The following is an 11870-nucleotide window of genomic DNA, read 5'->3' as shown; positions in this document are numbered from 1 at the left end:
GCCATGCGCAAAATGTGATGTCTCAAAGGGTACACAGGCATCTTGGCACGGACCCTCATTTTGGTAAACGCCGCTATGGACAAACCACAAGTTTAGTCTGGTACAAGGATACAGACAGAAATAAATTCCAAGCTTTGATCGTATTAATATCCCTCAATTAGGTTAGTGTTATTATAAAAGCCTTACACTGCAGACTATAAAAACTGTTAAAAAGTAAATGAATTGTTACTATAGGTTAACTGCTGCGTGTTCCCTTTCTAGATGTTGTGATGAGAAAACCCGCATAAAGCTAGAAGCTATACTGATTTAGGAAGTTACTATGAGAGACCTCGATTTAACTTCTCAATTAGGTTGCTAATATGAGAAAGTGCAGTTGGGAACATGACTACAAGCAAGTATTAAAAGGGATATCACTTACGACTGAAATTCTTGAAATCTCTCACCTAACTGTAAATTATTGGAAGTTTCCTGTTAGTCTCTCATCGGTCGCAAACATGTGCTCTTCCTCAACCTATCCCACAGAGGCTGGAACCGCAATCTCGACATTACATGCCAATGACCCTGGGACAACTGCAGACACCATCATCAATGCCCTAGAGAGAGACGGTGCCTTGATCATCAAAGGCATAGCCTCCAAAAATCTATGCGAACAGATTCGAAGTGACCTAAAACCGCTCTTTGACTCAGACGTCAAAGATGATTCAGGCTTCTTTCCCCCCACCACGAAGCGCGCAACCGGGTTCTTTGCTACCTCAAACGCATGTGTCGAACTAGCCATCAACCCCTTGTTCCAATCTGTTGCCGAGAAGGTCCTGGGTAGTAAGTACACATACTGGGAAGGTCAAGAGCAGTTGACCGTTTTCGGAAAGCCCTACATTGCTAGCGCTGTTGGGTTCCGCGTTGAGCCTAGTGGAAAACAACAGGCCCTTCATAGAGATGATTCGGATTATCATCCGAGGAACTGCGACATGCCTGTGATGCTCGGTTGCGTGACGGTAAGCCCCATCCCGTTGAGCTGAACAGTCCGAATTATCTAACGTCGCTAGGCTTTGACCAAGACGACTAAAGAGAATGGTGCGACTATTGTTATCCCAAAGAGTCATCTCTGGGGCCCAGACAGATGTCCATTAGATGAAGAGGCTATCCCCGGAGAGCTGGAAATTGGCGACGCTATGCTCTTCCTGGGCAACGTTTATCATGCAGGCGGAGCCAACATCACCAAGTAGGTATACTCCAACTTTCTGATATTATGCAATGCTAACATGAAAAGGGATGATGCACGAGAAACTATTGGCATCTTTATGTGCAAGGGAACATTGAGGCAGGAGGAGAACCAGTACCTAAGCATTCCCCCAGAGGTCGCAAAAACTCGGAACTTCCCCCCCAAAATGCTTAGATTGCTAGGATATGGCATCTGTCCACCGGCGTTAGGCTTCTACAAATATCGCGACCCGATGAAAGTCATCTTTGGAATTGAGGATGAAGAGACTGTTAAGAAGTAAATAGTTTGACCTCTAAACTGCTAGGATTCTTCTCCCGAGACCTTCCCATTGCTTTGCTAGTATGCGCCAGTCAGAATCTCCGCTGGACCAGAACGTCTCGAGAAAAGTGAGAACATCTCCATGGTGCTTAAACCCTGTGACCTCAGATAGGCTCTTGTACAGATCTCTCACGATGAACTGCCTGTCGTGGTCCCCGTAGCATTCTGTCCCGGCTATGAAGATTGGCCACGCGAGGTTATGAATCGACGCATGTAGATTCTCCATACTAGTCAGTAGTCGAAACAAGTCTAACATACAAACTGTCTGTTCCACACCATGCTGATGATCAAGACACCGTGCAGTGTATAACAGAGCGGCATTGTGGTACGCGTCAACAAGGCGTATGAAGTCCCCGCGGTCAGCACTCGAGCATATCCCGCTATTTCCAACTTCCATTAATGTCTCCCCTCGCGCCTGGGCAAATTTCCCTCTCCAATCTCGAATTGAGTCCTCAGGTGAGTCGCCCCGAGATATAAGCGTCGCATCATGAAGAAGTAGTAGATAAGCCGAGAATGACGTATCCTCCCCGAACTCAATAGGCCGAATCGCATCTTGCACGTCTGTCGCGTCGAATAAAGTAGTACATGCAAAAATATCATACATAGAAAGCTGGTTTTGTAAGAAGCCGAAAAGGCTGCTCTTGGGAAAGTCCAGAGTCGATAGAGTGTTGACTAACGCACGAGCTGCCTTTCGGTGGAAATCAGCAGCTTCTGCACCGCCAGCATGCGCTAACTCGTAGGATGACAGGACCATCATCGACGAGAGCATCCATTCTGCTGTATCGGCAGTCACTGTGAGTTGGGGATGTGCGGTCATGTCATCAACACCTTGCATGATCATCGACAAAACATGATCCCTATCTTTCTCATAAACAGTAGATGGCGTGAAGTCTCTTGCTGCGTGCTGGGCCGAGACAGCGCATATAGCGAGACGGACTGCTTCATTTGTCTGAGCAAGAGGCAGAACCTTTTGACGGTAGTAATTCTTTTCTGAGTCGATCCAGACCATCAACCCGGCGATGTTCTTGTCATAATAGTCCAACAGTTGTTGCGTGTTGCTATCAAGACTTGGTGAGGAGGTGGATGCTTGAGACTCAGGGACCGGGAATTGGATACCCCGAAGATGGCCACGAAGAGCCACGCCCTGAACCCATCGAAGTCTCGGACCGTAGCCGGGGCACGCAAATCCCCTGCCGAGACATTTTTGACAGCTCGGTTGGCCAAGATCGCAGATGATCCTTCGCCTCGAACAAATTGAGCAACCTAGTATTATTTGAGTGAGTGAATGACTATACTTTCAATTGGCTCAAACTTACCTTTGCCCTTTTGTCGTGGCATGATGCGTTTCTCTTCCTTGATCTTGCAGTGAGGGGCGGAGTATTAGCTGAAACCCACATACCCCGCAGTTACATCACGTGCTTTGTTGTCCGTAAATCAATCTAACATGCGACATGTTCTAACTAGCGTAAGAGTATTAGTGTAGGGACTTTAAGAGAATAGTTCCTGTAAATGTCGTCTGTTGAGCTCGGATCTAGTTGATAATATCCATAAAGGGCCCCTCAATCAGACATATAATATATCTATCTTAGCTTTTGTTGCTGGGAGTAAGTCGCAGACGTTATATGAACCTTTCCTTTGCCTCTCCTTGTCTATCCGCGGAGAGCTGAAATTGGCGATGCTATGCTCTTCTTTGGCAAGGTTGTTCTTTTTAACAGTTTGGCCAGAACCTCTGCACGAGATGATGCCTGAAGCCCTATTTATCCCTTCTTTGACTTCTGCCCCTTCCCTCTCGTATTATTTTTCTGTTTCTTCATCCGGATCTCAATGCCATTAACCTGTCTTGGAACAGTGTCTTCCATATCTGTGAGTAGTGGACTACAGTCGGTTTAATCCACTGGTCTCCATCTATATTCTGGACAACAAAGCCACTATGTCCCCCATGGCTTTCATGATCGTCTTCAGCAAGAAGCAGGTTGGTGTTGTTTAACATGTCATCCTTGTCATAGGTGGAATCAATGTAAGAGTCATAGATGTTGGTACGCAGGACTTGGGGGCGACGCTCGGAGCTTTGAGGTACCTCAAAAACCCGGCCGTTTTTCTGCTCAAAGCCCGGTCCTACTATACTAAGTCTAGTCAGCAGGTAGTGTAGCAATTGCTCTGTTATCGACAACGTACTGCTGTTTCCAAGAGAGCGCTTGAGGTTTTAGTCGCATTGCCCTTCTTCCAAAAGTGGCTAGAAGATCACCCATCCGCGCTTCATCTCCCCGTGTGTTATCTTTTGATATTGTATCTCTGTTGCGAATCCCACTCAAAGATTGAAGTCCTTTCTTCGACTCAGTAGGCTTCTGTAGCTGCTTATCAGACTCCGCATCGTCAGAACCAGCACGCCGCTCGAGGTCTTCAAGGCGGCGCTTGAGCTTCTTGCCTAAAAAGGACTATAAGCTCTGTAAGAATAGCTTATAAAGCTCTAAACTGAATCTAGAGTTAAGTAGGGTTAACATACGGTAGTTGCGCTGAGCAATGCGGTTCTGTATTCTTCGGCGCTCAGTAAGGTCAGAGATCTTAGTCCAGTCCTCATCGGGGTTAGCAGAAGCACTAAAAGCACTGCTTATTCCCGAGTATTTTCTAGGAGGTGGAGGAGCTGCCGCATAGGCGTAGGCGGGTTGTGTCATAAATATGGACATTGTGAAGTTGTTATATGTGTGAGTGTGGGGTTATGGTTCCGTTACAGAATCACTTTGCTCTAATATAGAGAGTTCAGATTGATGATACGAAATTGTCGGCAAGATGAATTTGAATTGGGTCTTGGATCTCTCACGATGCTTTTGTGACGTGTTGTGAGAGTGGATTATTTGAGACGTGTCACGGTTTTGTAGAAGTGGAGGCGGGGGGGGCTGTGCTGCCAGGCATAAATATTGGGTGCGCGCTTGAGGTTGTTTGTTATTGGATGAATATCCTTGTGAGGCTGACTGGCTTGTCGGCGGTCTCTAGGGTATTTATAACTCTCATCAGGTTTTCGTCTCATTATCTCATCACTTTACATTTTACAAGAAATCATCAATAGATTCAACTTTCAGCATCAATGGATGTCATCGAACATAACCAGGCCAGCTTCAAGTTTGATATGAGCGCGAAAAGCGACCGGTCATTTGGTGTTTAGGCATCTTTTTTGCAAACTCTAGGCAGGCGATGTAATTGTCGACTCGTCTAAAGAGCACACTAAGCAGTGGGCCTGCGAGAATCTGAAGACAGTATCTTTCCATCCAACAATCTCCTATGTCTCGCAGTGCTTGAAGGATGAGGGAGTGCAAAGATTCATGCGCGCTAATAAGCCTTGGTTCGCTACAAACAAGGTATACATGATCACTGGTATCAAAATCGCGTACGGAGCAGCTTCAACAATCGAACATGCAAAGCAGAGGGGGCTACACCTTAAATTTGGCACTGACTTGAGCTCCCAAGGCATTCCAATAAGTCTGGGTCCACAGATCGGAGGCAGCAACACCATTTCGACCAAGCAGTCGCAGAGCGGGGGGGATCCTTTTGTTTTCGCCTTCCGTTTGAGACGGATCAAGATCTCGCGAAAGGGGGAGGTATCTCATGAGAGATACACTAAGGGAAACGGTTCTGGGGCTCAGAGAAGAAGGGAGTGATCAAGATGTTCAGATTGTTGTTGAGGGTGTTGAGGATTTTGATGCTGGCGGCGAGGAATTTCAGCTTAACAGCAAGGATGCCTTTGATGAAGTGTTGCCATCCGATGTTCCCTGTAAAGCCGTCACAGTCCAGGAAGACTAAGTACGAGTTGAAGGGGCAATTGATAAAATGGAGGAAGGCGATCCACACGGGTTATTGCACGTAGCTATTTAAAGATTCACATCATTGTTGGACCTGTTTAACGTTCTCCCTTGCCCCTCTGAATCTCATCCGCCGTGTAAGTCCTATTCAACTCCAGCAAATACTCATCAAACTTCTTCGCTTCGTTAATCACAACCGTTAGATGCTTATACGACAGTGGCTCTTTCTGATATCTAGCCAGTTGTCTTGCCGTAGACACTGCGTTTCGAATCTGTCGGCCATTGAGATTAGCATCGGCTAGCTCATCAAGCTTGTCTAGCATCTCATCCACCTTTGCTCCGTAGGACAGACCGCTTTGATTTGCAGAAGCTTCTTCTTCTAGTCTTCTAAGACGGGTGAAGAAGTTCTTCCAGATCTGTAGTCGTTGACCTCGGTCGAGGTTTTTGTAGCGGAGATTTAACTGAATGCGAGATTTGAAGGCTTCGTCAAAGATTCCGACGCGATTACTTGTGAGGATAAGGATACCTGGGAGATGTTAACGCGTTTTGAAGTGTTGGGCTGGGGTGCTATTACCATCGTAGTATTCCAAAACACGTAAAAATACCGACACAAGAGCATTTCGCTCAAGGTTAACCAATGATCGCTGCTCCAAGAAAACATCTGCCTCGTCAAGAAGAACAACTAGCAAAGTTAGAATGAAATCAAGAATAGAGAACCGCAATAGTATACCGCAGCCCCAAGTTTTGCCAAGGTGTAAGACAACATTGAGGTACTGGACATGGTTAGTCACAGGTATAGAGACTGGAGTTAAAATAGACCTGTTCGACGTCTTCTGCCTTGGTGCCAATATCACCACATGTGACTCTGTATAATGGCTTTCTTGCAACTTCGGCAACACTGCATCTTGTTAGGTAATTACTTTTTTCCAGACCGAGAACTTATACCTTTCTGCAGTGAGTGTCTTGCCGATACCCGGTCCTCTGCAGGTCCTAAGGGTCAGCCTTAAAGCAGTGTTATACATCTGCAGAGTGGTTAGCCCAAACAGCGGCCCTGATAGATTAGCAATTGAAAAGGCTATCAGAAAGGCCTCTGCTAAACCAAACAAAAATAGCCCAGATGGTGGCGGATGGGGTGTTGATATCATCAACATGTCGTTTGGCTGGCCATACCACCATCAAGCAGTGCGTAAAGCCATCGATTTCGCACGCCAGAACGGCGTGCATGTATTTGCAGCTACCTCCAACGATGGACTTCTTGGTCCCCCAAACGATATTCTATATCCAGCACGCTCGGAGAGTGTGATTGCAGTTGATGCAGCCGGCGGTCACGGCGAGCATGCGAGAAGTGCCCCATCATCAGCCTCTCAGCATAGTCGAGGGTCTAGATTCAGTGCACCAGGTCTCGGCATTACCTCTCACAATATAAACGAAATCTTGGAAGGATCTTCATTCGCATGTCCTATCGTCGCCGGAGTTGCGGCTCTAATACTTGAGTTTGCTAGACAACCTCCTTTAAATAAGAGTCCGAGTGTTCAGACGTATCTTCAGGAAATGCCTGCGATGCTTGCTCTCTTAAGACTTGCCAGTAGCGAGAAAGGGTCCTATGGGCTTAAGTTTCTCACGCCATGGAGACTTATTAGCAAGCCTGGGGAAGAGAGGTTGGTTACCGCGTTATTTATTACTGATGAGTCAAGAAAGGAATATGGCTTAGAGGTGGGAAGGGATTTATTGCAAGAGTTCAAGATATCAGAAAAATCAGATTTATATTTATGACTCAACTTATTAGCCTCCCTTACCTATAGGATACTATGCCGGAATTCACTATATATGGTGGACCTAACTGAGCTAGGATGGATGGGGTCATGTATGTCTGTATTCCTTAGAGTGGCTGTTAGTATTCCCTGCGAGGTGTTGCCAAACAGTGTTTATATGAAGAAGGGCCTAGGCAAAATCTTTACAATAGGTTTGAAAACGGCCATATTATTCAGATATATTGATAATGAGTTCAGGCAGAGTAGAGTCACTATCTTATTCACTATCGTGATTAGGTATTGTCCTAATCCAATGACCTGCCCCGGCATGCATCGGCCCAGGTTGGACGCGATGAAGGAGCTCGTTCGACGTCCTCATCCCCATCTTCAGACTCCCCCAATCTGTTGGTGGACTCGGTGGAGGTGTGAAGTGTTGCCACTGGTCGAAGTCAAAGGTGCTTTCTATCCGTTTTGACCTGCTTTGATATCCGCCTTCTACATCCTGATATCTATTTCTGGTGTGTCCTCCAAGCTATTCTCTATCGTTTAAACCATTACCTCCAGGCTCTTTCAAGGAAGGAGTTTTTGATCATATTTTTGCCCACAGAGGCTAGAAGATCGTCTATTCTTCCTTCATCACCAATTGTGTTGTCCTTGTATATTGTATCTTTGCTAGAAAGCTTACTGAAAGATCGTATTGCACATAGGCGACTTTGGGGGTCTTCTGGATAATCAGCTCTCCAAAGACGCTCGGCTTCCTCCTCAGCCTTATTCGAGGCAGCGGTTTTTATCTCTAACTCTGCCTGGCGAATCGCCTCTTGAGTTCGGGCGGCAAGCTCTTCAGCGCGCGGCCTTCGGTCTCGCATACGTTCTCGCTTGCTTCGCTTCTTGTCCTTTTCAATCATTATAGTATCCCCAGTTCCTTGTGCAATCTCAATGAAGTCGCTGTAGGAACTGTTATACGATGTGTAGCCCCGGTATAGGGAAGGTGCTCGGTTCGGCTTGTAAGAGTGGTTGGAGCGACCAAGATCACGAGGATCGAAGTCATGACATAGATTCGTCTTTTCTCTTCTACCAGTCCGTGATATGTCCAAGATATCTAAAAGTCGAAAATCCTCGTGAGGGAAATATGAGAGTCCTTGGACAGGCGACGGTAGTCGGGTTGGGTGGTAGGTGCGATTGGAGATACGACCAGAATGACCAGTCTCATCGTAGTCGTCTTGTTCATCTCGATCGGAAGACCATGGCTGAGTGTGAGATCTACGGTATGATCCACTGTCCAGCCTTCTTCTTCGCTCATCCTCTACTGTTTGTGTTTCCCTTTCCATCGACAGTTCCTCAAAGTCGTCTTTTAATTCTTGGTTGGCAACTCTAGCAGAGTTGTTTGACTCACTGCAATATCTTCTAGCCAAGGGAAATATGTCTCTCAATACAGCTGAAGCATTAAGTTCACTATGCACCCTAGAGCCCGCCTGGGTGCGGAGTTGACGTGTCCTGTGACGCTGCTTTAATATAGCGTCAAATTCACGGCTGTCAATAAGAGTTTGAGAAGAAATCAGGAGATTTTCGTGGAGGGGTCTGGGGGTGATGCTTGATGCGATAATCGATATGTTGCAGAAGGACTGAGTATGAAGAAAGAAGAACGAGGAATTTGGCGTAGCCGGTACTCAGCCTTGTCAAGTCACGTGTGCAGCCTGCAAGCGTGTGTATTGTTGTGCTTGTTTCACCTTACTGGCCAATCGCCACTCTAATCCTTCGTAAAACAATTGCCCAGATCATTACTATGTTGTGCAACCCCAACCTATCTCCTGACGCTACTCGCTCGGCGTCGAAGGCCTTTAGTCATCGTTCTTCAACCTTGATGTGATCATCGCTTATTTCTGACTTCGAAGTGATCTCTCCCATAGTATATTAGAATTCAATTATAAATGATAGGTCTTTAAATCTATACAGAAGTCTGATTCCTCCTGTTACTCATACTGTTATATTAATAGCCGACTATGGAAATGATTTCAAATTTAAATTAATCGTCGGACTATTTCTCTAATTTCTTCACTCGTATCATCTTTTTCATAGTATTGTACTGCTGTAAAGACAGCAAACTGTATAATTGGCAAATGCTCTCTTTTGCTCTTTTCTTTGTAGCCGAGAGTATGGTTAGTGTGTCAGCCCGGTGGTGGTCTCTCTTATCTCGCAACCTTGCCCGCAAGAAGAAGCATAGAAACAAGCAGGAAATCTGCAGGTAAAGCAAAGAGGTCTGTTCCTATGCATGGTAAAGATTTGAGAAAATTGCCTCATACCTCCAGATAATGTTTTATACGATAAGCTCACGTGTTCTGCCGATATGCTGAGGCAGCAACGAAATTGCGTTCCCTCACATCTCCGTCACCGCTGGCATATAGGGCTCAAGCTTTGTGAAACTCGGCGCCTGTGAGAATTCTAGCATTGGTCGGAAAGATAAAGGGCCAAAATGACCCACAATTGGCGGCGCTCGTCGTGGGTGCCATAGTCTCTTAACGTTCTAATTCGAGAACGAAATTACGATACAGCTCCCTAAACTCGGTTTCAGCAGCAAAGATTTTATGCTAGTAAAGACAACAAGAATATATAATATATAGCTTATTCTCAAATACTAAGACCATTTATTGATAGATATCTAAGGCTTTTATATATGGAGCATATATCTACTCAACTACAAAATCCCTGAGCATTACATGGATATCGACAGACTCTAGACGCTGAGTATCAAAGAATGCCTCACCTATGATGCGATAGGTATCGCCAAACCTCCGGAGGACAACTGGTAGGGGGCAGCCAGATATAACACAGATAGCATCTCTCCACTGAGCTGTCCGAGGTACCACAGCAATGGGGTTCAACCAGAATTCCCGCGGTAATCCACTCGATCGCAATGCTCTAATGACCGACGCGCCAACCTGGAAAGAACAGACCTGCCGAGACCTTGTGTTTCTCAGTATATGATATAAAGCAGATTTTGCATCATTCTCGTCCAGTTCGTCGGATATTCGTCCTAAAGCATAATTAATCAAGTCTTGATCGCCGATTGAATCTTCGCCCTGGTCCCCGAGCAGCGTGCGGGTAGTTGCCCATAGGGACTGCTCACCTTTCTCTGGAGGGGCGCTCAGGAGACCTAATTCAAGGCATTTTGTGTAAAATCCAAACTGCTGACTGTAATCTTCATCTGTCCAGTCGGTGCTTGGTACATTATCTGGAGAGAGGCTTCGGTCAATGTAGCCAACCACGAACCCTTTCACCCAGATCTTCGTATCTGTACAAAATGACACCTTTGCCTTTTCAGTGAATATGTTCGACATGGTATGCGGTTTGAACCCGTAGTCATAGTATTGTGCAGCTAAATAAGGACACCACGATGGCATGTTCTTTTGCCATTCTTCTTCATGACTCTCTGGCGGGATCTGGCGGGCTCTGATAACGAAAATGTACAAGCTTCCTGTCGATTCAACAATCGCCCGAGCACTTTGAAGAAGTATGTCTTTAGTAGGGGACTCGTAGTTTATCGGTATCATTTTTTGCAAATCCTGCGGAAACAGATTCCAAAAGGCAAAAATGTTGTCTCTCCGATCGGAGCATTGTCGGTCCAACAGGCATTCCAGGAAATAATTGGGATAATCTTGATCGCCTTTCAGGTCAGGCAATTTCGAGTCAAGATTATTTTTATGGCGTTGAACTAATTCCCCGTTGTCATTGCGTGTCCGAAAACTTGCAGTAGCTTGCTTATTGATGTGCAAGCTGTGAAACGAACTGTAAGCTATCTTGTTCACACCACACTGGATAGTGAGTGACGTGGCGAACTTCATTTCCTGAAAAGTCCAAGCACGAAACCAATATGGTCGTTCAGCCAGCTGGCTTAATGCTGTTTTTTCCCTTTGGGTTCTCCCTTCATGGCCCAGGGTTAAATTCAAACCACTTAGTGGTCCCAAATCCAGGCCTGGAAATAGCTTTTGGACCCCCTCTCCCATCGAAGCTATCGAATCAAAGATTTCATGTGTGTCCTCGTTTGCCTTTCCTATCCAGGCGATTACTCCCTTAGCGTTACCGTAAACCTGGTGCATCTGCTGAACCTGGACTTCTCTTTCGGCGAAATCGAGTTGATTAATGCATATCGCATCAATCCACAGCGTTCTATCAGAGTCAGGGAGCCGTAGATAGGCAAGGGCTTCGAAGAGGTTTTGTGTGACAGCAAAACGGTTTCCGTTGATATAAATGTGTCTTGGATCTTGCTTTGAGCCCCAAACATATGACAAGGCTTCGTAGGGTGGTGTTTGCACCACAGGTTTGGCAGCGAGTCGAATACTTCTCAAGTCGCACTCGAATACATCAGATCCAGAGCCGCGATGGAGTTGCATGATTCTGATGGCTCCCTTATCAAGCCTTTGAGTATAGATGGCGCCGTTATCGATGATTTCTCTGTCTCTGCTCGGTGATCTAATTCTCTGCCGTTTCCCGGGGTTTGGATGACGGTACTTGGATTGCCCTGGACTCTCGGCCATACTGAGAATACTTTCTGTTGCGCGATTCAAAATATAACTGTTAAACGCAGCAATATTGGATGAAGAAAAAACAAAAATATATCGAAAGGCTTCGTTTCTCTTGCACCTTGAAGACCGCTTGTAAGAATTGCGGGGCTTCCCGACATGGGCTGCAGTCACACGTGTCATAACGTCTGTGGCCTGACGCGGATGCTGATACCGGGAAATATCATAATTTCAGCGTAGCAAAGTTTGAAGTCGAGCGTCAAAAAGT

General features: G+C 46.0%; 6 protein-coding genes across 6 annotated transcripts; 1 reads left to right on the top strand and 5 right to left on the bottom strand.

The window, feature by feature from the left end:
• Positions 1-494: 494 nt before the first annotated feature.
• On the top strand, positions 495-1502 carry FPRO_08894 (uncharacterized protein; the record flags this gene model as incomplete). The annotated part of the gene is made up of 3 exons (XM_031224627.1): positions 495-995; positions 1047-1222; positions 1271-1502. 3 exons carry the CDS (start codon positions 495-497, stop codon positions 1500-1502), a joined length of 909 nt encoding a protein of 302 aa, XP_031089867.1.
• Positions 1503-1514: 12 nt separating this feature from the next.
• On the bottom strand, positions 1515-2878 carry FPRO_08895 (uncharacterized protein; the record flags this gene model as incomplete). The annotated part of the gene is made up of 2 exons (XM_031224626.1): positions 1515-2803; positions 2857-2878. The coding sequence occupies 2 exons, from the start codon at positions 2876-2878 to the stop codon at positions 1515-1517; spliced, it is 1311 nt and encodes a 436-aa protein (XP_031089866.1).
• A 472-nt stretch (positions 2879-3350) lies between these two features.
• Positions 3351-4224, bottom strand: FPRO_08896 (uncharacterized protein; the record flags this gene model as incomplete). The annotated part of the gene is made up of 3 exons (XM_031224624.1): positions 3351-3663; positions 3716-3965; positions 4044-4224. The coding sequence occupies 3 exons, from the start codon at positions 4222-4224 to the stop codon at positions 3351-3353; spliced, it is 744 nt and encodes a 247-aa protein (XP_031089865.1).
• A 1208-nt stretch (positions 4225-5432) lies between these two features.
• FPRO_08897 (uncharacterized protein) lies at positions 5433-6485 on the bottom strand (the record flags this gene model as incomplete). Its single annotated transcript, XM_031224623.1, has 4 exons — positions 5433-5860; positions 5909-6107; positions 6154-6232; positions 6280-6485. The coding sequence occupies 4 exons, from the start codon at positions 6483-6485 to the stop codon at positions 5433-5435; spliced, it is 912 nt and encodes a 303-aa protein (XP_031089864.1).
• Positions 6486-7639: 1154 nt separating this feature from the next.
• FPRO_08898 (uncharacterized protein) lies at positions 7640-8413 on the bottom strand (the record flags this gene model as incomplete). Its single annotated transcript, XM_031224622.1, has 1 exon — positions 7640-8413. One exon carries the CDS (start codon positions 8411-8413, stop codon positions 7640-7642), a length of 774 nt encoding a protein of 257 aa, XP_031089863.1.
• Positions 8414-9769: 1356 nt separating this feature from the next.
• Positions 9770-11617, bottom strand: FPRO_08899 (uncharacterized protein; the record flags this gene model as incomplete). The annotated part of the gene is made up of 1 exon (XM_031224621.1): positions 9770-11617. The coding sequence occupies one exon, from the start codon at positions 11615-11617 to the stop codon at positions 9770-9772; it is 1848 nt and encodes a 615-aa protein (XP_031089862.1).
• Between the last annotated feature and the right edge of the window lie 253 nt (positions 11618-11870).

This window comes from Fusarium proliferatum (assembly GCF_900067095.1).
Source record: "Fusarium proliferatum ET1 genome assembly, contig: FPRO_scaffold016, whole genome shotgun sequence".
Lineage (NCBI taxonomy): Eukaryota > Fungi > Ascomycota > Sordariomycetes > Hypocreales > Nectriaceae > Fusarium > Fusarium proliferatum.
This window is presented reverse-complemented; position numbering and strand designations above follow the sequence as displayed.